This window comes from Patella vulgata, chromosome 2, assembly GCF_932274485.2.
Source record: "Patella vulgata chromosome 2, xgPatVulg1.2, whole genome shotgun sequence".
Classification (NCBI taxonomy): Eukaryota; Metazoa; Mollusca; class Gastropoda; family Patellidae; genus Patella; species Patella vulgata.
Genome location: NC_065880.2, coordinates 19698304 through 19725929, shown reverse-complemented (window position 1 = coordinate 19725929; position 27626 = coordinate 19698304). Strand labels below are relative to the sequence as shown.

The 27626-nt window shown below is 34.4% G+C and overlaps 4 protein-coding genes across 4 annotated transcripts; 2 read left to right on the top strand and 2 right to left on the bottom strand.

Moving 5' to 3' along the window:
• Positions 1–822: 822 nt before the first annotated feature.
• Positions 823–7571, bottom strand: LOC126812074 (chitotriosidase-1). The gene is made up of 12 exons (XM_050538252.1): positions 7508–7571; positions 7132–7324; positions 6620–6872; positions 6261–6385; positions 5870–5993; positions 5201–5386; positions 4679–4798; positions 3951–4096; positions 3036–3094; positions 2172–2292; positions 1549–1721; positions 823–1025 (listed from the first exon to the last, which is right to left on the bottom strand). The coding sequence occupies exons 1-12, from the start codon at positions 7569–7571 to the stop codon at positions 847–849; spliced, it is 1743 nt and encodes a 580-aa protein (XP_050394209.1). The 3' UTR covers positions 823–846.
• A 2370-nt stretch (positions 7572–9941) lies between these two features.
• On the bottom strand, positions 9942–15488 carry LOC126812071 (chitotriosidase-1). Its single transcript, XM_050538246.2, has 11 exons — positions 15423–15488; positions 14852–15035; positions 14401–14653; positions 14163–14287; positions 13743–13866; positions 13443–13628; positions 13187–13297; positions 12912–13063; positions 12611–12792; positions 12051–12389; positions 9942–10195 (listed from the first exon to the last, which is right to left on the bottom strand). Coding segments are annotated over exons 2-11 (1653 nt in total). The 5' UTR covers positions 14854–15035; positions 15423–15488; the 3' UTR covers positions 9942–10016.
• A 3743-nt stretch (positions 15489–19231) lies between these two features.
• On the top strand, positions 19232–23305 carry LOC126812077 (chitotriosidase-1). Its single transcript, XM_050538258.1, has 8 exons — positions 19232–19293; positions 20094–20271; positions 20940–21192; positions 21321–21445; positions 22140–22251; positions 22522–22707; positions 22818–22937; positions 23111–23305. The coding sequence occupies exons 1-8, from the start codon at positions 19239–19241 to the stop codon at positions 23252–23254; spliced, it is 1173 nt and encodes a 390-aa protein (XP_050394215.1). The 5' UTR covers positions 19232–19238; the 3' UTR covers positions 23255–23305.
• Positions 23306–24271: 966 nt separating this feature from the next.
• On the top strand, positions 24272–27591 carry LOC126812079 (acidic mammalian chitinase). Its single transcript, XM_050538260.2, has 7 exons — positions 24272–24472; positions 25153–25405; positions 25596–25720; positions 25863–25977; positions 26161–26346; positions 27143–27262; positions 27405–27591. Coding segments are annotated over exons 1-7 (945 nt in total). The 5' UTR covers positions 24272–24470; the 3' UTR covers positions 27549–27591.
• Positions 27592–27626: the final 35 nt, after the last annotated feature.

Below are 27626 nucleotides of genomic sequence, written 5' to 3'. Positions count from 1 at the left end.
TATAAGAGTAGGCCGTAGCGCTGCTGCCCGGGCAAAATTTTCCTCATAGCACACATTATGGCGTATGCCCGTCTTCATTAGCCCAGTTTAGGAGCAGAACAGTAGGACGTTAAACCCCATTTCATTTCAAAATGCAGGACTGAGGAATATACAAGGTCAATAAGGCCAATACTAAATAGCTCCGGGCGGCGTGCTAACACAAGCCGTTGATTGAGCATCTTTTTACCCGATTTAAGGCCGCATCGTTTGCTATTACTAAATTAATTGAGTAATATCTAAAATATTTCATTATCTTGAAAAAGACAAAACAAAAACCCCACCAAATATGCTAAATATTGTTCCTAAATATCTCTTTTACCAGCATTATATATTGACCTTGGTGTAATGACCTGTCTGGTTGGTTTGAAAAAAAAAAACCAAAATGTTGAATATTCTTGAACAATTGGATTTTTTTTCCAGTAAAGGGGAGGGGAAAATAAGACCACAAATAATAAACCAGAATTCGACGGATTCATTGAAAATCCAAAGGGTTTTGAGAGCAAAATCTTAGAAACAGAGCGATGGAAGTAAGATTTCAATGAGAGAGAAATTATTGCCCGACGATAAGATTCTCTACAATTTCGATGGCAGCAACAAACTTAGTACCTAAATTTATATGGAGTTCGTCCGTGTTTATGTCTAAGTTTTAGAAAGTATCAATCTCAAGAATTTTCGCTGGACATAGCCATTACGAGAAATTATCCGGACGGGCGAACATGGGCGATGGCAATATGCATGTACATGTTGGCTAAAGCAAAGGACATCATAATGACCCAAAATACATTTTGCATTTCTAAAAATATTTATTTAACATCCTTGGACGTTTTGGGGCATGTCACACAGTTTTATATCTTCTCTAAACTTAGTTCCTGGTGGACAGGATATTTTGTAGGTTATACCATTAGCGCACTCAAAGAAAGCATTACATGGGTCCATAGGATCTTTCATTATTCCATCTGATTTATCTTTACAATAGTTAGATTCATCTGAAATACAAAACTCATGTTTAATACTAGAATCATACAATGTCCCCCCCACCCCCATAACAATTTTAATAATAGTTTCATACAGGGTTCTATTCCACAGCATAAACATAATGATCTTATTTCACAATTTTTAGATTGCATTTTTTATGAAACGTCAACCCGGGTCTTGCTAGACTGATAGACATATTTGTTTCTAAATATGATAGGTCTACAAATATTTAAATCAAACGAGATTGAATATGTTCATATACAGAAAAACTATGAATAGCAGCTACGACGAGATTTAATACTGCGTTTGGTGTATCAGAAAGTAAGAAAACCTCACGATTTAAACTATTTGATTGGCCAGTAGACTGTAGGTGTGCTAGTTAGGCACAAGCGAAACATTCCGACACATTTACATTTCAATATTTATAAATTAACGTCTGAGGTTATTGAAAGCTTTTTTCAGAATGCGATAGTATTGTGATACAGAACACTCATTTCACATCATATAACATATATACTGCAAGGATGGACTTACTTAATACTGAAGTTGAATGTGTCACTGTGCCAACAGGTCGTTGTGTTTGGGGTACTGGAGTAACATGGTTAACAGGTTGAGTCACCTGTCCACCTGTAGTACATTGATAATTCTTTGGCCAATCACAGAATCTTGTATTAGGGTTAAATACCAATCCTTGTGCACACGCAACACTAAAACAATTTATAGAAAACAGAACAAATGTTTATTGTAGATATTCGTTGCTATGTATATTTATTCATATATAACGACAAAACAATAATGCATTATTAACCCCATTTATCTAATATTGTTTTAAGATGTTTGCATTTTTAATAGCAAGAAGGACCAGTTTACCAGAAACCGAGCTTGGTGCGATCGCCGTCATCTCGAAATCAAGTTTCATGTCGATCGTACTTGAGTTACCGGAGATCTGGGATTTTTTCGAAGAGGGTCGCTCATCAAGAAGAAGAAAAAGAACAAACCAAGAACCCACTACAAACAACAAGATTAGTAGCGCTTGGTCCAAAAACAATCAGGTCCGTGTCTTTCTGATCACCCATCAGAAATAATAGTGAAAGAGTCAGACATTTCGTAATGCATTACAAATATGAACCCATTATTTTCATCATTATGAAACCTACCTGAAGCTGTTACCGGTAGTACAAATGTAATAATGTTCACATGACGTAGCGCTGGGATAAAAACCATCGGGTTTGTTAATACAAGAAAAATCTGTGGAGTGATCAACATGATGATTGGTTGCTGAAAAAATAAGTGGAATACATGGGGAATTATGCATTTAAAAGTATACTGATTTATGAAATCATGCTTTCCATTTTAAATATTTACAACATACATATTAAGACAAATACCTTAATTATTATAATAAAAAATACCATAATTATTATAAGAGAGAGAGAGAGACATGGGGTTTAACGTCCACTCGACACAACTAGGTCATTTCGGGACTAACATATGGTTTAATTTTATTTCAAGAATTCGCTTGCGCATAGGGGTCTTTAGCAATGGGAGGAAACCGGAGGACCCGGAGAAAACCCACGAGGTTGGACAGGCGACCCTACTCCTTGTCACGTACAACCGGGGATTCGAAACCACGCCAGTCGACTCAATGACAGACTTTATGATACAGCGCGCGCACGCTAACCATTCAGCCATCCACCCCCCCCCCCCCCCATAATTATTATAATGAAAAATGCCATGAAAAATACCATAATTATTATAATGAAAAATACCATAATTATTATAATGAAGAATTCCATAATTGTTATCATGACAAATAATGTACAACCGATATTTATTAAAGGTACTGACTCATAAATGGTAAATCAAATAGGGATCAAATATTTAAAGTTATTCATTTTTTCTACAATTATTAGATAGGCGATAAAAATTAAAATTTATGGACAAAATAAATTTTGTTTGTGAATATTCTATGATAAAGAAATCAAAACCTGAAAGTGTGTTTACATTAAATTAATACTTACGTTGAGTTATTTGGGGGCCAACTGTTACAACGACATTTGGACGTGGTGTATTATGTTGACTATAATAGATTTAAATTAATATATTATTCAATAAATTATTTAGCTAAAATGTTAAGCAATTATTTTGTAAATACGTATTTATTTTGTATACACGTATTTGGATTATACACATCTTCAATAGTATAGCGCATTTCATTTTTGTTAGGATCGGGAGTACATTCATTCAAATAAATAATAAACATAAAAGAGATTTGTGTAGCTAAAGTTTCGTGTTTGTAATGGGCTGCGCCCAAATTAGAAAAAAAACACCAAATCAAAGAAAAAACACATGATTTCAAAATGGCGGCGTACAGTAAATATACGTAAATCGTCCTAGTTATTTTCATTTTAAACAAATAACGCCCTTCGATCCATATAATATGAGTAAAATGTTTCCTTCGATGGGAGTTACCATATTTAATGGCACACGATACTGACCAACATGATTTGTTCAATGCATTCCGTGTTTAGGTAAACGGTAGATATAATGCCAACATGTTTGTTCAGTGTTTAATGTTTAGCTGGACGGTTCTTGACGAAGCGGTTCTATAAAACTGTTGGTTTAACAGAATAATCTGGAAATGGCATGCTTTTTGTTACAAATCAACTTCAAATCCGCATCCACATGCCCTACGATACCATCAATAATGGTGGCTTTTGGAAAACTGTCACAATTCCATTAGCTCTAGATAAATACTTAAAGACAATTCTTGATTTTTAAGGAAAGCCAAATGATATCTTTCAAATTATTTGTAAAATATCAGGCGTGTACAAGAAATGAAACGGCGTCTGGCATTGTCATGGCGTAAAACGTTTCTTATTGATATGTTGCGGAAGTCGTATTTTTCAAAAATCTAAGTTGAAAACTACACTCACTGATTTCCGGTAGACGGAGTATTACATTCATCATTAACAGCTTTCATAAGAGGATATTTGCCTTCTCCACATGTTCCTTGGAAATCATCCAGATCCAATGCCCAAACCATGACACCACCAAAACCATTGTCTTTAACATATCGAGCCTTTTCAACAAATAAGTGTTTTCAGATCAATTCATTCGTCTGTTAGCCATGACACGTTTAAATTTCTTCCCACAAAAATAACTATACGGACTAGTATACAGCCCGTCTTCCATGTATGCGTTTTCGGTTGGTCCAATACGAATGATATGGGACCGTTTCCATGTAACCCTTGAAAACGCGAACCGAAACGCATGTAAATCAGGCCTAAGGCTAGTAATCCACATGTTTTAGTACGAAAACAATAATGAGTATAAAATACTTTGTGCTGAAATATATATATGTGTACATAATGCGATGAGCGTAATGCGTTTCTCAGATTATCTCCACATCGTTCCAGTCTGTAAAGCTTTATACGCTACTATATAATTAACCCCACCCCCTAATCTTTAGCCTAGAACATTCGAAATCTAGTATTTCTTGTGTGCATTCGTGAAAACACTAATAGATCCTGAAATGTCCATTACAGACTCTGTACACCTTGATTACTAATTTATTATGCCAATTTAACTTAATATTGTGTCATCAAACATCATATTGTGGTTTATCATCTGGTTGGACATCTATATTAAAGCAAGTTGTTACCTTTTCTCTAATACTAGTAGTATCGTCATAACCAATCCATTGATCACCTTTTACAATATAAGGTACATCCTGTTCTTTTATCCTGTGCACTTGACCGCCGGACTTCTTGATATCACAAATCTGAATAAAACATAACCGATATTATAAATAATTTTATATTTTATATTTGTAGTGTAAAAGAATAATTAGTAATTTCTGTCATATTCCTGTGCAAAATACTTAATACATAAAATTCTTAATCTTTCCTGATCTTCCCCAAGATCTGCTACTACTACTACTATACCCACAACTTGGTATGCATGTAGATATAATTATGTAATAACGTTCGTGTTTGAACAGGTTGTTAACCGTTCTTTGATACTCCTTTATGGTACGTCCGGTCTGATGCCAATCTAATTTGGTGACGATGTTAATAATATGACAATTACACATTTAACTTTACCAAGGAAGTGGTTTTAGATGACTGACGAGAAGGTCAATGTGATCAGAATCGCTTGTTTTAATACAGGAATATATAATAACCTCATAGTAGCTCAGGAATCCAGCTTCTCGGGTAAATTTACCAGCATGTCCTGGACCGCTTGTTGGATCACCGGGAAGACTGTGGTTAGGATCTTTTAAAGTAAATGCTCGTCCATAAAGATCAATTCCTACATTAATCTTATTTTTTGGTGCTCCTTTTTGCACCCAATACCTTGCTGCCCAATCCTAAAATTAACGTGAATGTACAATAAAAGACAGATACCATTATAAATACATCTTTTCGAAAAACATTTAGACCATGAATATCGATATGAGTTGATAATACTCCCTTCAAGAATTGAAATTTGAACTGAAACATTCCATAGAAAAATCTGTAAAATGAACCCTGAACAGCTATTTAAACCTGTTTTTTTCAAAACAATAAAGACTAAACGACTGGTACCTACAATGTTTCTCTCCCTTTATTAATACAGCACCGAGTTAACTTCTAAAATATGAAGGCCAAATAAACGATAAAATATATAGGAGTGGATAATATTTAACATATGCATAGATAACGGATCATGGAAATGGAGTGTTGGTTTTGATGGATAAAATGAAAAAATAGAGATATTTATGGTATTGTTCAAGTGGTAGTGTCTTATATTAATCATTTTACATACATTAACTTGACACAACAGCACCCAAATAATCGTCCTATAAACTTACCACGTTCAACAGAGCTTGGTCGCCTTTTTCATCTGATCTAGCATACAGTGGTGCATTATGACCAGTGAATGACTCCCAACTTCCATGAAGATCATAGGTCATCAGATTAATGAAATCTAATTCTCTAAAATTAAAGAAAAAAACAAACAAAAACAACATCATCTTATATTACAGTGGTTAAGGAAATATGGAATCTTGATGGTCAATACATTTAATAAACATATCGATACAGATCCTGCAATCGGTTTCATCGGTAACAGTTACTATAATCAATATTTTCATAAAAAAATTCGAATAAAAAGGATACACACTATATTCTAAAAACTCGGGTAATTACCGAGATAATATGCCTTCGAATGCCATTTACTTTAAACACCGTTGATCAACTTACTTGGATATTGCTGGGACATCATATGCAGTATCTATTTTATCTTTTCCAGCGCCAACCGCGGAACTTAGAATTAGCTTAGGTTTACCAGATTGTTGAGCATCAGCACGGAAAGCAGCCTGTATCTCCTACAATTCAACAGATAAATTAATAACAAAAACGCACCAATGACTTTAGCACATAGAATGAAGTTCATAGATAAAGTTTTTCTTGGAACTAGTTTCATTGGGTTTTTTTTAATCATCTAAATTTGATACTCCCGGTGGTTTTGTTTTGTGTCCTATGAGAGTCAATGATTATTTTAGATTAGTGTATATAATGGACTGGTTTACTGTCACGAATTGTTGTATAAATCAACTAACCTTAACTAATTCTGTAAATAAACCTTTGTCTTGTGGAGGACTTCCTCTGTTAGCGGGATATTCCCAATCAAGATCCAGCCCGTCGAAGTTACGTTTTCTTAAGAACTGAACAGTTGAGGTGGCAAAAGCGTTTCTGCCAGCAGCAGTAGCAACCATGGCATGAAATGGACCTGATCCCATATTCCACCCACCAACACCCAACATGGTCTTTAACCCAGGATTTGACTTCTTTAAATTGGTAAATTCCGCGTATCTGAAAGTATCAAACGACATGCTATGATACTGATGATTACAGATTTGTAATACGGAAATTACCTAAGAGCAAAATAAAAAAAACAACATTTTAGTAGCCAAGTTATAATAGTTCACATAGTCAGCTCATTTAGTAATATTTTTCCTCTTTTATCAACACAATTCATACAAAGCAATGTATATCCCATCATAATACATCTGCTGTATGTAAAGCAAAATGTTTGTTTTTTATGAAAAGATAGTTGACATATTAAACTTACAGACCAACCATCCAGTCTGTTGATTCGTCATTCCATTCGAAGGCTTTTAAATTATTACCCACCAATTTGGCGAAGGCGTATATGATGTGACTGCACAGAGAAGGGTCTATATTATTGGGTTTAAACTTTCCTCCTACTGGTCTGTACTGTGACCAGTTTGTATGGTAACATACCCTTCTCTGGCACCCTGCTCCTGAAACAATTCAAATTATTATAATGTCACTATGTTCATGATAAAACAATAAGCAACGTTAACCCTTTTTACTATTAGTTTAACTGTCGATCAGAATCGTCCAGTTTATAGACCATGAATATGAAGTATTGCCAAATCCAGGTTAATGATAGCAAGGACTATTGTATTATATTATGGGCGTACCTTCTGAAAGAGACACGGCTTGTAGCAAGTAAACTGCCACAGTAACAAGAACTAGCTTCATCATCTGAAATAATTTATTTAAATATTACATTAAAAGCAATAACTCTGCGAAAATGCTAAACAAAAGAGGTCAAGAACAGTCGGTACAATACTAATTAGGTTCAAAACATATTGAAAAGCAAAGGACCATAATCACATATCACTAAAATCCCTAAATAAAATTGAATAATGCTCTTAGCTACGCGAACATTTCACGGGGAAATATACCTCTCACAGATAAACCCAATGTTCTGGAAAAGGTAAGCTTACTGACTTTACTGTGCCATGTCACATATTATAGTTTAGAGACTCTAAATGTGGCCAGCCTTCCAAGGAATAAACATATTGTCGCGCCAAATAGAAAATGTTACACTACAAAAATGAGACAGGTCAAACAAAATATTGACAATATATTAATACAAATATACGAAAAAAAACCCAACAAAACAGCAATAAAAATAAAATGTATGCACTCACGAAGTCTAAATGCCACCGTAAGTAGATTTAGATATTTTAGTTTTATGATTACTTACCAAAGCCAGATGTTGTTTTGTTGTGAGGTATTTAAGATAAGTTATGTGAGAATTACATGTGTATGATAGATAGATAATTCATTTACCCTACTTAATAAAATCACAAGTACTAATATTTAACCTATCAGTGATTTTAGCAAGAGGTGTGGTCGGTAAAAATTGAGCGATTTATGTACCTCTTAAGTCCATTATTTACAAAGATACGACAGTATACATACCCGTCTTCAACCTCTGATATTATATACAATCTTTAAATAGTTTGTGTTTATTAATACATGTATATTTATTTTTCTCTGATTGCCATGCGCCATCTTATGTTAAACGTATATAGCAGGCACCTACATATGTTGAGTTAAAACATTTGAGTAATGCCACGTTCTAATATATTAACTGTCGATATCAGTTGCAATTTTTAGGGGGGGGGGGTATATTGTGTCAATTCCGTTGAGAACAGACCAAGCAAATTTGAAAAATAAGTTTAACTGGTAGACTGTTCACAAGACATTGGGGACGGGTCAACTGCAGGTGAGTAGGAAGAGAGAGGATTCGCATAACCTTTTGTAAATGTTTTTGAAACTTGATATTTGGTGTCAATAAACATAAACCGTTAGAATTGCACACGGCTTGCCTTAAAAGGCGATTATAGAATTTAATATTAAGTTATACAAATTTATGATGAAAATTGTAAAATGTAAACTCTGCGAGTTTATATTTCAATGGTAAATATTTACTTTGTTGTCACATTTGGTAAACAAGTAAAGTATAATTGATGTTTTTAATTGTTCGTTATTTATCTAGCTTATTCAAATCTCATTTACATAATCTGTCTTATCCCTATCCTTGCGGATAATGTGTTTAAACATCCAGATATTGTACATAATTATCCCCTTGATTGTCCCTCGACACTAACAGCTTAAACCTGCTCGGGTAGGTTTAAAATAGGATGATCTACACATATGTTGGTGCTTGTTAAATAGTCAAAATCCTGCAACCACTCTCTTTAGTGTTTTATTAAGATTACTTTCCCAGGGATTTCTTATATATATGTGTGTGTGTGGATGGTGCATGCTGGTTTGATTGTAGTTGCATGATTATTAACACTTGGAGAGCGTGGAGTAGAGTGACTAACAAATGTTTGATATTAGGCTAATTTTAAGTTTCAAAACTTTAGTGAAGTTTTATAAGGCTCATCCCAAAGCCCCGTGGAGATTCTGACGATTTTGATTCTGAAAGGCATATTTTTTATGACTTTCCCCGGACACTTTACTCGTGCTATATTACAGTTTCAGGCCTAAAGAAAGACTTGCAATAGGCAGATTTAGCTCTTGCATAATGTATGTTTAATCTAGGATGGCGATGCTTTACTAACTGAATTTTTAGGGGTGTTTTGGTATATTGTGTCAATTGCGTAACCTCAGTAGTCCACAAATCAAATAGATTATGCAGTTAATCGAGATTGGAAAGTGGTACCATGGAGATAACAAAAAAAATGTGACGTCAGCTACTTGAATTCACACGGAAATTGCAGTAGATTTTAGAATGCGGGCAACCAATTTTAGAAAATATATTTTACCAAACCGGTACAAGGTACACGATATTTGACCAAATCAGTACAAACTATTTTACCAAATCCGTAGACGGTATTTGACACAATATGTTTAGCAATTCTTTTTGTCGTCTATAGGCTAATCTAGGCTAGTGTCATCGATGTCATTTGCCAGCAGCCCCTACCCTTTCTCGCTATAGTATAACCTACATTGGATCTTTTTTCCACCATTCTAGAATTGAAGTCATACTGTAAATATTCTTGTATTTATTTTAAACAATTTAAACCAATACAATTATTAAATAATAACAATAAAATATTAATCATAAAAGGGACTTCTACTGTATGTATTTATCTTATAAATAATCAAAATAAAGATATTATATTTCGTTTAATTGCAATTTGGCACATTGTATGGATGATCGCAATATCCCATCTCTTCATTGAACACCGTTGATGGTCCACAAGACATGTGGTGGGTCTGTGAAAATGAACACTGGTAGTACTTGGAACAATTATAAGGATCCCTGTAGAGCCCATCTGAACGTCTGCTACAAAACTCTGTTGGTCCTGAAAAATGATCAACACAACATCATTATTGACAAATTTCAACAAACAGACATATAAGTTGTCGAGAGTAACCGCTACAAATACTCCAGTCAGCATAATACAGTATAATTTTGTATTTTTTAAATTAAATATATTGACGGGCTTTGACTTTTATGTTGTCACATAACACCCAAGAACAAAAAAAAAACAACAAATAAAATTCATTTTAACTATTTTATTAATTATTATGACTACATGGTTCCATCGTGAGTATTTAATGTATGAATGAGAAGGGAAAGAAGTACTAATAATTACTGTTCACAAATTTATATAACGTTAAATGCCATTTCAATGCAATTAATAGAATGATTTAAAAATGTAGTCTTTCAGTGAGTTTTAAATATATAGCTGCCAACATTTTATGTATATTGCATTGAATTGTAAAACTAATTAATGTTATTCAAAATATGATTTTAAAACGGATTGTCAACAATTAACACGATAGGTAAAATCACATCTAGATACAGCTTTACTAAAGAGAGTCCCTGGTGGACAATTCATTGGAAAGGCAACACCATAGCTGCACTGATAGAACTGTCCACAGTTTGAAATGTTGGGTATAATGGCACCGTTACGGCGTCGTACACAAATATTCTTCACTTCTTGTATATTGGCAATGCGTTCTAAAATAAAACATAAAATTCAATCATTGCTAGCGTATTGTTCACTGCATTTATGTTCAGTTGTCCAACACCATAACCAGTTATGTCATCCATATAGTACCGGTATTAGTAGTTTATTATAGTTTCCAACACCATAATATTTACGACAAAATAAAATACTTCGTAGAAAAAGAATGATTATTGAATCCGTGCTGTCCACCACTGTGTGCACAGGTAGGTTTTCTAGTTTCCCACATCCAGCTGCATCTTACAATACGGTCATGGTTAGCGTGTGACATTGTTAGATTACCAACTACCTTGTAGCTTATTATATTTCTAGATAAAGGAATGATTATTGAATCCGATCGGGCCACAGGTAGGTTTTCTAGTTTCCCACATCCAGTTGCATCTTACAATACGGCCATGGTTATATAGTGAGCGTGTGACATTGTTAGATTACCAACTACCTTGTAGCTTATTATATTTCTACCACCATCCATTTTCTTTTCTTCGTCATTATGAATTAACATAATCATCATGGTTACATTGTGTTAATTTCATGAGCTAAATATAATATAGTGAAGCTTTCATCTAGTTCATTAGTTTCTAATAAATGAATCACATTTTAATTTGTTTAGCTTTTATTTTGTCAAATGTGTCGTTTTGTTGTTCTGCTTTTATTTGAAATTATGAATATATACTAGTTTAAATCAACGCCCGCTTCTATAATAATATGATTACGCACATAGGGTCTTTAGATGTTAGGGAAACCGAAATGGAGTTTAACGTCCTTCTTTTCTGCACCAACTGGAGGGGGCGCAGCTGTCAAGGATTCCTTTGCCGCACCCCCACCCGCCCACCCCTTGTCCTGCACCTTGTCCTGCACCTTGTCCTGCACCACTGGCAAGGGGGAAACCACGCCGAAAATCTGACGGACCTGTCTCCGCCAACTCCTGGATCGAACCACCGCCTCACGTACTCGGCTACCACGGCAACTTACAACCGAATTATTCCGATAAGATGTAAAACTAACCAATGGCTACTATAAACAATGTACGGACTTTTAAAACCGAGCAAAAAAATAAATTGGGCTATGTCATATAGGGAGTCCAGCTATATGAAATCTTTGTTTGAATAGTTCAGATATTTGATAATCTATCTGATGACAAACGGTAATATGAAACATACTTAATAAGATAATATTTATTACTCACGGAGAGTTGACAGTCTTATTTCTGGTAACACTACGGAGTTGGTAGGGAAACCATTGTTGTTATGTTCCAACTGTTTTGACGTACGACTCGGTTCTTCAGACGTTAGTGATTGTCTGGGTGGTGCCGGGGCCTGTAAACAATTCACATTTTCTTTCCGATCGCAATATTTATTGAATTTATTATAGTAGAGCCCGGGACCACAGCTAACTTCAAATTTAACGGAGTTGGCACAAATATAGTAAGATGCACAGTTTGTTGGATTAGAATAAAAATCATCTTTTTTATCAACACATGATTGATCATGTATTACTGACAAAGTACTGGTTTTAACTGTTGTACCTGAAATAGAGACACAAAACAAACTTAAACACGGGAACTATTTTAAAATCTCTTGGATGAGACGCAAATAGATACTTGTTAGTGTCGCCTTGTAGACGTTTTAAGTAACTATTATTACTGCGTTTGTATCAACTGTTTGTCTCATTTTATGTTCTATCTATAGCTATATTCATATTATGATTGGTATTATTATTTTACTATACGGATTGTAATATATTTACCGAGAACTTGAGACGGTTGCTGAGATTGAAAAGGTTGTTGTCTAGTTGTCGGAAACTGAAATATCCGTTTCGTTGTTTGGATTGGCTGTTTCGATGTTTGGATTGGCTGTTTCGTTGTTTGGAATAACTGTTCCGTTTTTTGGAATGACTGTCTCGTTGTTTTTATTGGTTGTTGTGATGAACTTCAAAAGAAATAACAATAAAAAAGGGTTGCAACATCTGTCTAAGATGCAGACCATGAAACACCAAGGTGATTAGAATTTGTTCATGTACCACATCTAAAAATACTAAATATATTGACCTTGAACAGGATGATCTTGTAGACGCTAATTCGTCATTTATAGCATTTAATAATGGATATAATTGACCTCCAGGACAGATACCAATAAAATCATCTAAATCTAAGGACCAGACCATAACACCACCATAACCATTAGATTTCACATAACAAACCTAGTAAACAAACAACACAATAATAACATTATTTATAATAGCAGCTTAACCTAAGTTTGAAAAATCTTAAATTTGTGCATAATAGTACGGTTATTCAAAATAGAAGAAGATATACATGTATACCTTTTCACGAATGCTTTGTTCATCATCATAACCAATCCACTGGTCTCCACTAACAGCATAACGAACTCTTTGTTCCGGTATCTCATAAACTTGTTTATCCATTTTACAAATCTAAACAAAAAAGTAGATTTTATTGAAAAAATATCATAGAAAAGTTTGGTGAAAATAAATAACATCGATTATTTTTCATTTATGAAAGCCTTTAAGGTTAGAAAGGGTAGATGGAGCCTTATTGATATTTCGGAAATGATTTTACCTCATAGTAAGCCAGAAATCCTGCTTCTCGAGAATATTGACCTGCTTCACCGGGACCAGTAACTGGTGCTCCAAGCTGCTGATTAGCAGAATCCAACAGTGTAAAGGTTCTTCCATATAAAGCCATACCAATATTTAGCTTTTCTTTTGGTGCACCATTCGCTACCCAATATCTTGCTGCCCAATCCTAATAAAAAATATCCACAATGTGATCACAAAGCCTATCTTGAAAGAAGATTATTATTTGTTCGTTTGTATGAAAACAAGTTTAAAACGGAGGCAATTAAAACTGTCAACCTACCAAATTTAAATAGCTGCTATTTCCAGTTTCACCACTTCTAGAATACATAGGAGAATTGTGTCCAGTGTGATCTTCCCAACTTCCATGAAGATCATACGTCATCAAGTTAATGAAATCTAAATTCCTGTTATAAAAAAGCAACGTAACTTTACTTCCCACAAGTATAAAATACTAAATTAAAATCAGCAGCCCACTCAAACATATTGAATATCGTGGATGTTTAATATAAGCTTACTCTTCTGGAACACCTGATGCCTAGACTTACTAGTTTTACAATGTCTGATCCCCCTTCTCGTGTATTTTGGAAGTTCACATGACCGATTCTTTGTGTTCTACTTACGTATATAATTAGTTTACTTCGGCTTCTGAAATTCAAATAATGTTTTCGTATATTTGAACTTTATATTCTATTAGTCTTACCCAGAAATAGCTGGTATATCATATCCTGCATCAATATAAGATTTGCCAGCAGCAACAGCGGCTGTTAACAGAAGTCGTGGTTTTCCTGTAGTCAGCGATTCTTCTTGAAAGGCACGCATCATCTCCTGAAAATGTTTTTGATGATAATAGCTTAGAATGTTATTTGTCTATGGAAAGTATTGTCCTTAATTGGCTTCCCAATAAATATGAGTAACTCCAGAATGTTTAAGCTATATACCTGTAACAGACTTGTATATCTTTGTTTATCTCCAGGAGGACTACCTCGTCCTGCGGGATATTCCCAATCTATATCTAATCCATCAAAACCAGTTCGTCTTAAAAATGTTATACTGCTTGTTATAAATTCTTGTCTCCCGCTAACGGTAGATACCATAGATGTGAAAGGTTTTGAAGCCAAATTCCAACCACCTACTGCTAATAGAGTCTTCAGGGATGGCTTGATTGTCTTTACGGCCTGGACTCTCTCGTACCTGTTATAAATGACTCATTCAAGACATGTAAACAGACAAGGGGCTTTTAATAAAACAAAAGGTCGTTGTTACTATCATTATTATTATTACTCTTTCTAGACCACGTGATACCAGTTTTCATTTGAAGAGATCACAAATAGCTTTATAATGTTTTGTTGTACATTTGTTTTTATAGAAGAAAGTTAATTCAGTACTTACATTCCTTTACTCCATTGAGTAGACTCGTCATTCCATTCAAAAGCTTTCACCTGATTTTTATTTAATACAGCAAACGCGTATATAATATGAGTACATAGGTTTGGGTCTATATTTTCAGGATAGTATTTTCCTATACTTTTTCTATATTGAGACCAGTTGGTGTAATAACATACTTTTCTGTAGCCTGTTACAAAATGAACAATAAAATCTCAAAACAGGAAATGAAATGAAATGGGGTTTAACGTCCTACTGTTCTGCTCCGATACTCGGCTAATGAAGACTGGCATACGCCATACAGTGTGCTATGAGGGAAATTTTGCCCGGGCAGCGTCACTATCGCCTACTCTTATATCGAATTCCAACTGCCAAGGGGTCTTTTACGTGCATTCCAGTGTATACACAGGACATCGGGTTTTCGTCTCATCCGAAGGAATAGACAGCTGTCCTTGTCAGGCCCTCTGTTCTGCACCTCAGATTTGGAATTATGGACATATCATTAATAACTGATTTATCATTTATAAAACAAACGCGATTGAAAAATAACCATCGTTGTCCCAAATTGTGTACTCACCGAGAGAGTTTTCTATTAAGAAACAAAGTCCATATACCACCGTTAAAATAATCACTTGAAGCTTCATCTGAAAGAAAATTATAAGATACATTTTACATTGGGTTAAAATTATCTACAAAGTATAAAATATATAAAGTTTGATTATATCATGAACTAACCTTTGGATAATTATGGATATTGCAATATATAGTGCTTAATTCTGAAAAATATTGTCCTGCCTATGTGTTCTGTTTCTAAAGCTGAAATAAACTGTATTTAAATGTTGAATTTATAGTCAATAGATCAAAATATAAAGAGGTGCATTCCCGGTTGTTCATTTCCGAAATTCGTGTTATTCAAACAGGATGACGTTGTCTTTTAAATATACCTAATATATTATCTATATTAAATATCATTTAAATTTGGTATCAAATTATGTTTTTGAGTCATAATATTTGATAAATGAAGTGTCTGTAAACTTTTTGTGTTTGCTCGACTGAAATCGTGATAGAGAAAGTGTTATCGTCGATATTAAATATTTGTACACTGGATCATAATCAAGTACGCAAACTTAAAAACAACGTATAATACCCATATGCGCTAGGGCATTACAGGTAATGTTCATGACCTTAAACACATAATCATTTGCCAACCCAAACAATGTTAATGTTAACGAATAAAGCTAAATTATGTTTTGTCATGATTTCTTATCTTATAAATGTACGCATTTTAGGGAGTGGTAGACCCCAGTTTTCTCCCCACCCCATGTACACTTTCCTTGTCCAAAGGTGTCTTGTCGGCCCATGCCAGATTCTAGCCCGGGTCATTCTTGTACAGTGTCCAGAGCTCTGTACAAGAGAAAGCAATGGGGTTTAACGTCCACTCGACATAAACTAGGTCATTTCGGGACTAAGATATGGTTCAATTCTATTTCAATACTTCATGTGCGCGCAGTGATTTTTAGCTGTTGGAGGAAACCGGAGGACCCGGAGAAAATCTACGAGGTCATATACAAGCGGGATATCGAAACCACGCCACTTGACTCAATGAAAAACTTCTGATTCAACGCACACCCGTTAACCATTCGCCCGCTCCTAAGTAATAGAGATAACGCCTGGTAATTTTATAAACATTGCCACCCGATCCCTAGTTATTTTATTTAAAAAACGCCACCTTACCCTTAGGGAATTATAAACGACACCACTCTATCACTAGTGAATTATAAACGACGCCACCCTACTCCTAATCAATTGTAAACAACGCCACCCTACTCCTAGTCAATTGTAAACAGCGCCATCCTACTCATGGTCATTTAAACAACGCCACCCTACTATAATGATTTTATAAACAACGACACTCTATGCCTAGTGATTATATTATAAGGACCATATAAACAGATACAAATAAATTTTTAATAGACGAGCTGGAATACATCTTTAAATATGTCAATAACTTATTTTTCTTGATTAGGCTGCATATTTAGGGCAGCGGGATATAGATAAACATATGGCATGTTGTTTCTCACTCATATTGAATGGAGCAAAAAAAGTGTTCAAGAATTTCGTGACTCGTTACATTCTTTAGCCCAGTTTGGTGCAAAAAGGTAGTACGTGCCCCATTTCATTTCATTTCAAAGTGGAGTATACTCAATTAGGAAAATCTTTTGAAATACATTTTTTTTCTGCACCATGATGTTGCTTATAAGTAATGAAAAGTTTGAGAAACTATGGTTGCTGTGCTTGATTTGAATATCACTATTCTAATTAGTTGTGAAATTACACAAATATATTGGTTTCTGAGAATAACAAAAATGGACATTAAACTTTCCAAATTCACATACCTTACTGTTTAAATTTTAAAATCCTTTCATTCAAAGAACTGGGAACATGGATCTCGACACTATATTATTCATTTGTGATACACACGAATTTCCTATTTCAACCAAAAGATACTCATTATTCCAAACATGCGGTATCTGTCATAGATGTCACATCTATTACCCTATGTCAAAAGGTCTTCTACCTCTTTTCATATGTGAAGTTTAATAGACAGATATTATGACTGGCAATTTGTGAGATTAGACTGTTAATGATTGCATAGCATATACGCTAAATATAAAAAAAAACACGATACATGTTGACATGATAATTTGGATTGTATATATGATTAAGACACACATCTTAAGATCGGGACATTCATTATATTAGGTAAAATAGAAGGTTCCTAATAAAATTACATGTCTGTTTTGGATTTTATAGTTACTGCTGGTGGATAATGGTGTATACGAATTTTAATATTCCTAGTATACAAAGCGACCGAGGGGTTCACCATTTAAAATTATCACCTGCATCTTATAATATTCATAATGTAAAACATCGATGAGAATGGTACGGATTTCTATTATAACTATTATAATTCGGTTAGTTTCTTTAAACGACTACTAGCGTTTATATGATTTTCTAAAGCGGGAACCTGTATATATAAAACAGAATTTAAAAGAATTACAAATATTTAATATATTTTAAATATTGACCCAACTATGTACAGGTGCATAACCATTTCCTGTATTTATTGTAATGCACTTAATTCGTGTACAGTATTGTGAATTCTTACCTTTATAGACCTGTGTTAGTTGATATAATCAGTCTTCCTCTTTATAACTGATATTGTTTCGTAAAGATAACAATTTATCATTTTTTATGACGTTACACCTTTGCACTGATAATGAGTTAGATAATTTGATTTTGTTAACATTAAAATGTTCAATGTTTAACGTAATGGTGACTTTCCTACCAAACTAAGTGGGATGGGGTGGTGCGGGGTGGTGGAGGGGGGAGGGGGGAGGGGGGAGGGGGGGGGGTAATGGACCAGTTGGTACCGTAACAACATGATCAATTGATTTCGTTAACATTTTAATGTTCAATGTTTAACTTAGTGGGGAAATGGTGAATTTGTGTATGGTGGTGGTGGTGGTGGTGGTATGTGTGTGTGTGGGGGGGGGGGGGCGACCAGCTAATGTCGACATAACTTCAGATGCCAATTTTTCAATTTGAAATGACCAATCCCTAGTTTCAAACCAATATAAACAACGACCACAGCCCACAAGATATGTCGTGTAATTTCAGCAGGATTCTTTCTTGCAGTGAATCGAATACAGTTTTCATTTTGTTTGTTATTCCTTAAAACTCTGAGTAAAGTTGCTATGGGAGGGGAGATTTCATGAATTTGACTTTTAAGTTAGGAATCTGATTTAGAGATTCAATAACATAATAATTTTGGAATATTTATTTATAAATACACATACTAATTGACACACTGTTTAATGTAGTGTATAACAGATATTCTTTCAGTTATAATGTCAGAATTGTTTAGATCATTATTTGTAAAAACCGTTATTGAAATTGTCATAAAACAGCAAAGCAAAATAAGCTAAATTAAATCGTCTTTTATAGTCAGTGTCTAGTAGCCGTACTGTCAGTAGAAATAATATGTCAGCAACTGTTCCTTTCACATTTAACTACCTTATCTTATCATATTGTATATGTGTTTTATATTATGTATTAAAATTATTAATATATGAAGTAGTCCTTTATATATATTTACAGATTAATTACTATTCTATCACTGTAAGTACATTCAATAACTATTATTTAAATTAACGAATAGGTACCTATCAAATGAATTCTGGCTCATCAATGGTATAGATTCTTATGGATTGTTAAATTTCTTCCACCATTTTAAAATAATTCGAAGTACTATGAAGAAAGTAAGGATTTTATAATATATATTATCAATGTATTTATATTTATTGTGTTATATTATTTGTTCAGATATAAAATGAATATTCTCTGGTGTTTGCTGCCAATCTTTGTTTTCTGTCAGGTATGTTCAGGTAAGAACTTATCTTTATAATGTAAGCACTAAGCAACACTAGCAATTAAGACAGGTGGGTTATTTAATAGTAACGTTTGATCCTTGAAGGTTGGTGATATTTACAAACCCTCAAACCAACAAGCTGGTACCAAATTTGAAAGCAGTCAGTAACGTATCAATTTGGCAATTGCGGCTGTTGGGAGGAAATCACACATTAAAGAGATTAACGGACGATAGACAACGTACATGTCATACTCCTCGCAGTGTTTCGTTTGATCAGAGCGAATCCCATTTAACAATGATGCAATGGAAGCAAATTATGTTCTATGTAAACAATACTGTTTGGAGACGAACAATACGTCCACTGTTTTTAATACCTTTAATCACTGTCCAAAGTTTTAGGGAAAACCCCAGATTAAACGAAGGGCTGTCATGTTGGTGTATTTTGGATAGGTTTGATTGAACGGGAAGAATAGACACACGCCCTCAAAAGTTCAAGTATCAGAAGCCAATCCGGCAATGGCCAGAGAGAGATTTCTCAGGCCATTGCTTCAGGAATATGCGTACATGTGTATGTTAAGCTCTCTCATAGACCTGATGAGTTTTAAAAAAATTACTCTGTTTTCATCAAGGAGAAATAAGTTTACATTTATAAGGATGGAATAGTAGAAGTTTATATCGATATGCATATTATCCTGGTTGTATAGCATTTTCAAAATATATACAAAATAATATATTTTTATTATTAATGACGTCATATTCATTGCGGGTGGACTCACCTGCTTATTTAAAACAAAATCAATATATATTATGATTTAGGTGAATATAAGAGAGTTTGTTATGTAGAATCGTGGGCTCGATATAGACCTGCTAGAGACAGATTCACACCAGAAAATATAGATGTACATCTTTGTACTCACATTTTGTTTGCGTTTGCTACTCTGGATGATACTGGTGTTCGTTTAAAAGCTGATGAGGACGGTGACGATCCTTCAATGTAAGTCAGCTATAATTCTCATAAGTAACTGTTTAATCTGGCACAAGCGAAAACCAAACTCGTGTGAAAACTGAAGCCATTATCATTTATTTCAGTCCAATAAAACCAAGGCTAGTCCGAAACTTGTACAAACCAGCACTGGCATTATTTTTCAATCAAAAATAACTTGTGTTGGACGTCTCATTTAAATGTAAACTGTTCTGGCTAAATGAGAAATATTGAGTCAAGCAATTTAAGTAACGTTTTAAAAGGTCTTTAAATTAGAGAATTTGGTTTTCTTCCTGCAACATGTGTCTGATTTAGCCACATTAGATCTCAAAATATTAGAGTAGTTTTTACTGCAGACATTGATGCCTGATTGATTTATATATCCCCGACATAGCACAGAAACATAATAGCGCCCCTTGTTTGTACTCCACTTAAGAATTGCAAAATTTGTAATTCACCATATGTCTATGAATCATGGTGGCTGAGTGAGTTCTCCAGGCTGGTCAGTGATACAGGGCGGAGGTCTGGGCAAGGGTTTGCGAGCTCGTAAAAGAATCCTTTGCAGTGAGAGTTCGATGAAGAGTTGATAGCCACTCCAATGTCCTTGCAACGTTTCCATCAAAGAACTCTGTATGGTGAATTCCGTCTTCGTTAAATGTATCGCAGTTGATTTATTTCAGGTATAAAAGATTCACAGACCTTAAAAAACGAAATCCACTCCTAAAAGCAATTCTATCAGTTGGTGGATGGTCTATGGGCTCTGCTTTATTCCATAAAGCTGTCGAGACTGATTCGTCTAGACGTACAGGAGCCCAGAACATAGTTCGGTTTCTACGCAGTCATAATTTTGATGGCATTGATATAGATTGGGAGTTTCCTGGTGATCGCGGTAGTCCCGCCGCTGATAGACATAAATATACTTTGTATCTAAAGGTAGGCACAATTATGTTTCTAAAAATATATAAATCAAACAAATAATTACAACTTGTTTTTAAATTTCACTTTACATACAAACTAACTGATGCTTTGACACTGTTTGTTTTGTAACATTCTTTCTACAGGCAATTCGAAATGCTTTTGACAAAGAATCAAAATCATCAGGTAAACCGACATTACTTTTATCAGCTGCTCTCAATCCCATGCCGTCAATGTTTGATAATTCATATGAAGTACCAGAAATAGCCAGGTTGTATAATTTAATAAATCTCATGATCAGTAGCGGATTATCAGTGAGGCTGATGAGGCTGCAGCCTCAGGCCCAAAGATTTTGTAAAAAAAAAAATTTTTTTAGACAATGAATGTTAGGGGGTGGGGTTTAGGCCCAACGGGAATCAACATAGGCCCTGACCCGAAATTAATTCGGCCCACGCCATTTTAAATAGGCCCTTTTTAAAAACTAAATAGGCCCTCCAGCAACTGCCGCCTCAGGCCTTGGTGGAGCTTAATCCGCCACTGCTCATGATTCTGACTTACCTTGGGGTATAAGGAAGTATCCTATCGAGATTTTTGCTTGTTCGGGTGCAAACATTTAGAGTTTATAGCTTTTGAACACGAACGAAACGGGGCGTATTTGTCTTCTTTATAGGCGATATTTATTTCAAACCGAAATAGAATTGCTCGTTCCAACTAGTAATCCTTGTGAACACGATATAAAAAAATCTTGTAGTGGTGGTTGTGGTGTGAGTTACTGACGTTTTTTATAGCTTTAAAACTGTTGCTGCATGCAAGGGGTATGAGATGTCATTATCATTAATTTTTTGTCATACTGCTGATATTATGTCATCATGTATTCTAGAAGAATTGTTTAAGTGGGTCTTAAACATAACATCAGACTGATGTCGCATAAACTGGCTTGTATACTAATTTCATTCTGATTTCAGATATTTTGATTTTATAAATTTGATGTTTTATGATATGCATGGTACTTGGGAACATGTAGTTGGACACCATGCGCCTCTCTACCCTTCCAAAAAGGGCGATACCATCAATGTGGTAAATTGTAAAAACTGTTTGTAAATTTGCTACTTTGTAAAGTATATCTCCCTAGTTTGAGTGGGTAAACATTCTACCAATATAATGTAACTGTTACTAGTTTCTTTTTAAAATCTCTTCAAGCTAGTTTCTTAAAAAACAGAATTAGGGCAACTGAATGAGAAGCTGTATCGGTTGAACTAGAAACGGTGTGCATACAGATCTCAAAGAGCTAAAAGTCTGGCGGTAAATGTAGATAAATTTATTCCCTATTCTGATTGGTTATTTCAGGATTATCTTGTCAATGAGTGGATTAAAAAAGGTGTTGAAAAGTCAAAAATAATCATTGGTGTTCCATTTTATGGAAGAACGTATACCCTAGCTGATGCTTCGAAATCAAATATCGGAGACAAGATAACTGGTCCTGGAGTTAAAGGTCCACTAACTGGCGATGCTGGTACACTGAGTTATCAAGAGGTATACTTTAAATACTGCCATTAAACAGTTACATAACCACTGACAGAATTTCAATTAACATTAAAACAGACAGCTTTATAAATAAGTAAAAGGTCATCATCTAATTACAGATATGTTTGTTGATGAATAGTGGAGTTCCTGTAAGAAGATTAGTTGATCAGAGAGTACCTTATATTGTTGATGGTACCAGATGGACAGGTTTTGATGACGCAAAAAGTCTTACAGAAAAGGTAGAATTTAATAGATATAAAAGAGAATTTTGATAATCATGTATACTTTGTAAATGATTAGTTTCCAGTACTATATTTCTTAAATTTATTTGCACCTGATTTTGTAGTATTAAGCTTATTATAGAATGGTTTAAAATCTGTTTTTTTTATTATTATTATCTTATTTCATAAAGATGGGATACATAGTAAAGCATGGTTTTGGTGGTGCAATGGTTTGGTCTATAGATCAAGATGATTTTAACGGTATCTGTGGTGGTGAAACCTATCCATTACTTAAAGCAATGAACAGAGGACTGGGTACACGAATAATCGGCTGAAATGATTATAATATATTGAAATAAGAATAAAGCAGATATATATATATATATTGCATTGTGATATTACTTTCTTTGCTATAAATAAATGGCCATAGAAAATTACTCTATAGCATACACGTAACCCTCTGGTGTTTGGCGTAAAACATTACTGGTTTAATAACTTAAAGAAATTTAACAAATACTGTAGCGCATGGAAAACGGTGTAGAACGTATTCAGGTGTTTCGGATTGGTATTATAATTTTCACTGGAGGGGCAGTTTGGGTTTGTGTTTATGTATCACTTTTACTTGGATCGTTCTATTTTTTACTTAGTTAAAAATTCAAGATCAAAGCTGTAAATGTTCTGTATATTATTTGAAATATCAAGCATTGGATTTAAAAATTGCTGATAATTTCCCAGATTACCATACCCATGACATCTTTACACTTTGCGCTTGCACCTTTTCTTTACTGAAAAAAAAATACAGGTGGTGTTTTCACAAGTCTCTGACTAATAGATATAATCGATCTTATTAACAATTACAGTCCAATATCTACGTGAGCTCGGTAAGTGAATGCTTGTTATTATTAGTAATAGATAAAAGGTTCTAAATTTATAAGAATTAAGAAATAAAGAAATAAAGAAATGAAATATCAGAAGTTTTAATTTGATTCTAATAATGATCATCTTCCATATTTATGATTCTGTGTATCATGTGTGAATTTTACTAGTCATAATATATCTTTCAGTAGTAAAAATGATGAAGATTTTACTTTTTCTGTTGTTCATAACTGTCATTTCTGTATGTTCTGGTAAGATTACTATTCATGTTATAATATACTTGAGGCCTACACACGGCCAATCTTGGGATGGGGGTTGGGTTGAGGATATATTAGATATTTCGATGCTTTCTTGAATATTCTTAGTGAATTTATTCACGGCCTTATAAACGGCTAAAGAACCATATATATTATGATTAAATGTCATAATCTTAGCAGTAGAAAAAAACCCCCACTGCACTATTGCCTCTCATGATAATTGCTAAACATTTATTTAGGGGATGAATATAGAAGAGTCTGCTATTATGAATCCTGGGCTCAGTACAGGCCAAAAATTGGCATATTTGTACCAGAAAGTATTGAACCACAATTATGTACCCATATTAACTTTGCGTTTGCTACCTTGGATCCCAGTGGTTTAAATATAAAAGCTGTTGATTGGAATGATGATCCCGTTATGTGAGTATATGCCATTATATTTATACTCTATAGTAGCTTTGGTCGTATTTGTAATAATGTGAATTTCTGTCATTCGCTAATCTAAGTGATGTAAAGCATTTAGCTTTGATTGAACGCTAAGTAACCCGAAGTTGTTAATCCATCTGTGGTTTCTGTTCATGTATTATGTTTGATTCGGTTTGTATCACTGTAGTATAAGTTCTGTTCACGATGGGGTTTCCCGTCCTATTGTTTTTGTACTAACTGGGCTAATGGATACGGGCATACGGTGTTCTATGGGGGAATTGTTGCACGAATATTGGCGTTGGCGCCTATCCCCACGTACTGTCAAGGATTCTTTTAAGAGCTCACCAATGAGTACACAGCTGGACATCAGTTTCCGCCTACTTATCGTTGATGTCCAACTGCCAAGATATCTGTTATATGTACAGCAACATGTGCACGGTACCACGGCTTTCCATCTCTTCAGAAAAACTATAATCTGTCCCATGTCGGGTTCATCGTCCTTCACCACTAGAAAATGTTTCGGCCAACACCGGGGTCGAACCCGGGACTTTCTGGTTACCAAATGGCGCAAAGTAGCGACCTATTAAAAATTGAATGCCATAATCTTAGCATTAGCAAAAACACCGCACTATTGCCCCTCATGATAATTATTAAAGATTTGATCTCTTTCGCAGGTACAAAAGATTTACAGACTTGAAGATAAAAAATCCTCGTTTAAAGGTCATGTTATCTGTTGGTGGTTGGAGCATGAATTCAACCCTCTTCCATAACGCTGTTGCCATCGAAGCTACTCGAACCACCGCTGCTAACAACATAGTCACCTTTCTGAGGAGTCATAACTTTGATGGTATTGATATAGATTGGGAATTTCCGGGCAGTCGTGGCAGTCCTCCAGAAGATGTTCATAAATTTACCCAATATGTAATTGTAGGTATTATTTAATAGTTATATATAGAAATTTCTGTTAAACACAAGTTACTTTTAAAGTAGAAATTATTCTTTCATCACCAAATTGCGCGGTTTCCTACATCATCATCACCACTTATATATCCATCTAAGAATAATTTATAAGTAAAAGAAAACATTGTTAAGAATTCAAACGTCAACTTTATTCCAGGCGATTAGAAACGCATTTGACAGAGATGGAGTCGAATCCGATAAACCAACTCTACAATTATCTGCAGCTTTTGGACCAAGACTAGAATCTATAAACGATACGTATGAGGTTCCAGAAGTCACCAGGTGAATATTTATTATATAAATTTGTCAAAACATTCCCATACACGTATAACATTAATAGGAATTTAGCTTTGACAAGAATGTAAACTGATGTTGAACTTAGTTTGTAGTCATTTTAAAAAATGTAACCTTCTTGTTCTTCTAGATATTTTGATTTCATTAACTTGATGTTTTATGAGTTACATGGTACTTGGGATAATATAGCTAAACACCACGCACCTTTATTTGGATCATCAAACGATGGGGATGGTCTCGTCATAGTAAGTTAAACTTATTTTACTCAACTTATAGTGGATCAGACTTAGTGTTATAGATATTGACTATTAAAACCACATAAGTAATCATGATGTTTAATTTAATCAATTTCATTGATTATAAAAACATATATAAATATATAAATAACCCGCCAAATATATCGAGAGCTCTGGACTGTCTACTTTTAGGATACTTTAATCAATGGATGGATTAAGATGGGGGTTACTAAAAACAAGTTGGTTTTAGGAGTTCCTTTCTATGGTAAAACCTACAAGCTAGCCGATGCATCTAAGTCTGGTGAAGGAGCTGTTATTACTGGTCCAGGAGAAGCTGGTTCTATTACCAAACAAAGTGGTACTTTAAGCTACCAAGAGGTGCAAAGTCAATACCAAGAGTTTTTATATTTTTTCTTTATTTTAAACATATCACGTACATGAATTTATTTAGATGTTTCACTCGTAACAATCTAGACTACACCATCGGCGTTTTAGAGAAGATCCCTTCATTTGATCTAAACCTTTAATGTGTATCTTTTCTGTACGTAAAATCATATTGCCGAAGGATTCATAGCCAGCATGATCAGCACATACAGCACTTTAACCATTGTCACATTTATGGCCGATTACCTCCATTACAATAATCGTTAGAACCTCGTGTGTTTTGATTTATTGAAACTATGGTCAATTTAGTCTATATCATGTTCAGATGGGACGAAAAACCGAGGTCCCGTGTACACATTGGCGTGCACGTAAAAAATCCCTTGGCAGTTGGAATTCGATATAAGAGTAGGCCGTAGCGCCGCTGCCCGGGCAACATTTCCCTCATAGCACACTGTATGGCGCATGCCCGTCTTCATTAGCCCAGGTTAGGAGCAAAACAGTAGGACGTTAAACCCCATTTCATTTCATTTCATTTCAGTCTATATCATCCAAATGGGCTTCTATTAAGCCTTTTGGAAACATGAAGATAATTCTAATCAGAGATGAAATCTTGAGGCAATTGTGTAGCAAGTCATAACAACATAAACAAGGAACATAATGCTCCTCTCTTAGAGACAATCATAAAGATGAAGATAACTAATCAGAAACATATCTTTACAATATCATAATACTCGTAGCTATTACTTGAGGAATATGTGGTATACTAATTATGATGAATATTATATTATAGATCTGTCTAAAGATTAATCAGGGGGCTGTTGTTAAAAGATTAACTGGTCAGAGTGCACCATATTTAGTAGATGGGGATACATGGATTGGTTTTGATGATCAACAGAGTTTAATAGAAAAAGTAAGATCGACTTCTATATATGTAACCTGTTATCTGTACTGTAGAAGATTTTAACATATTGATATGTGTATCTGTATTATTCTTACAAACAAAACCGCCCTTTATTAATTTTTTTAAGGAAGTTTTCTTGTTTATATTTAAGATGAGATATATAGTAAAGCATGGTTATGGTGGTGCTATGATTTGGGCCATAGATATGGATGACTTTAATGGTGTATGTGGTGGAGAAACGTTTCCTTTACTGAAGGCTATGTACAGGTCTTTATTGGGAGGACTTATAGGTTAATCGAAGTAAACAGAGGAATCTAATAATGAAATAACGGAATTTATGTCTAATAAATAGTTATATGTACAATGTATGTGG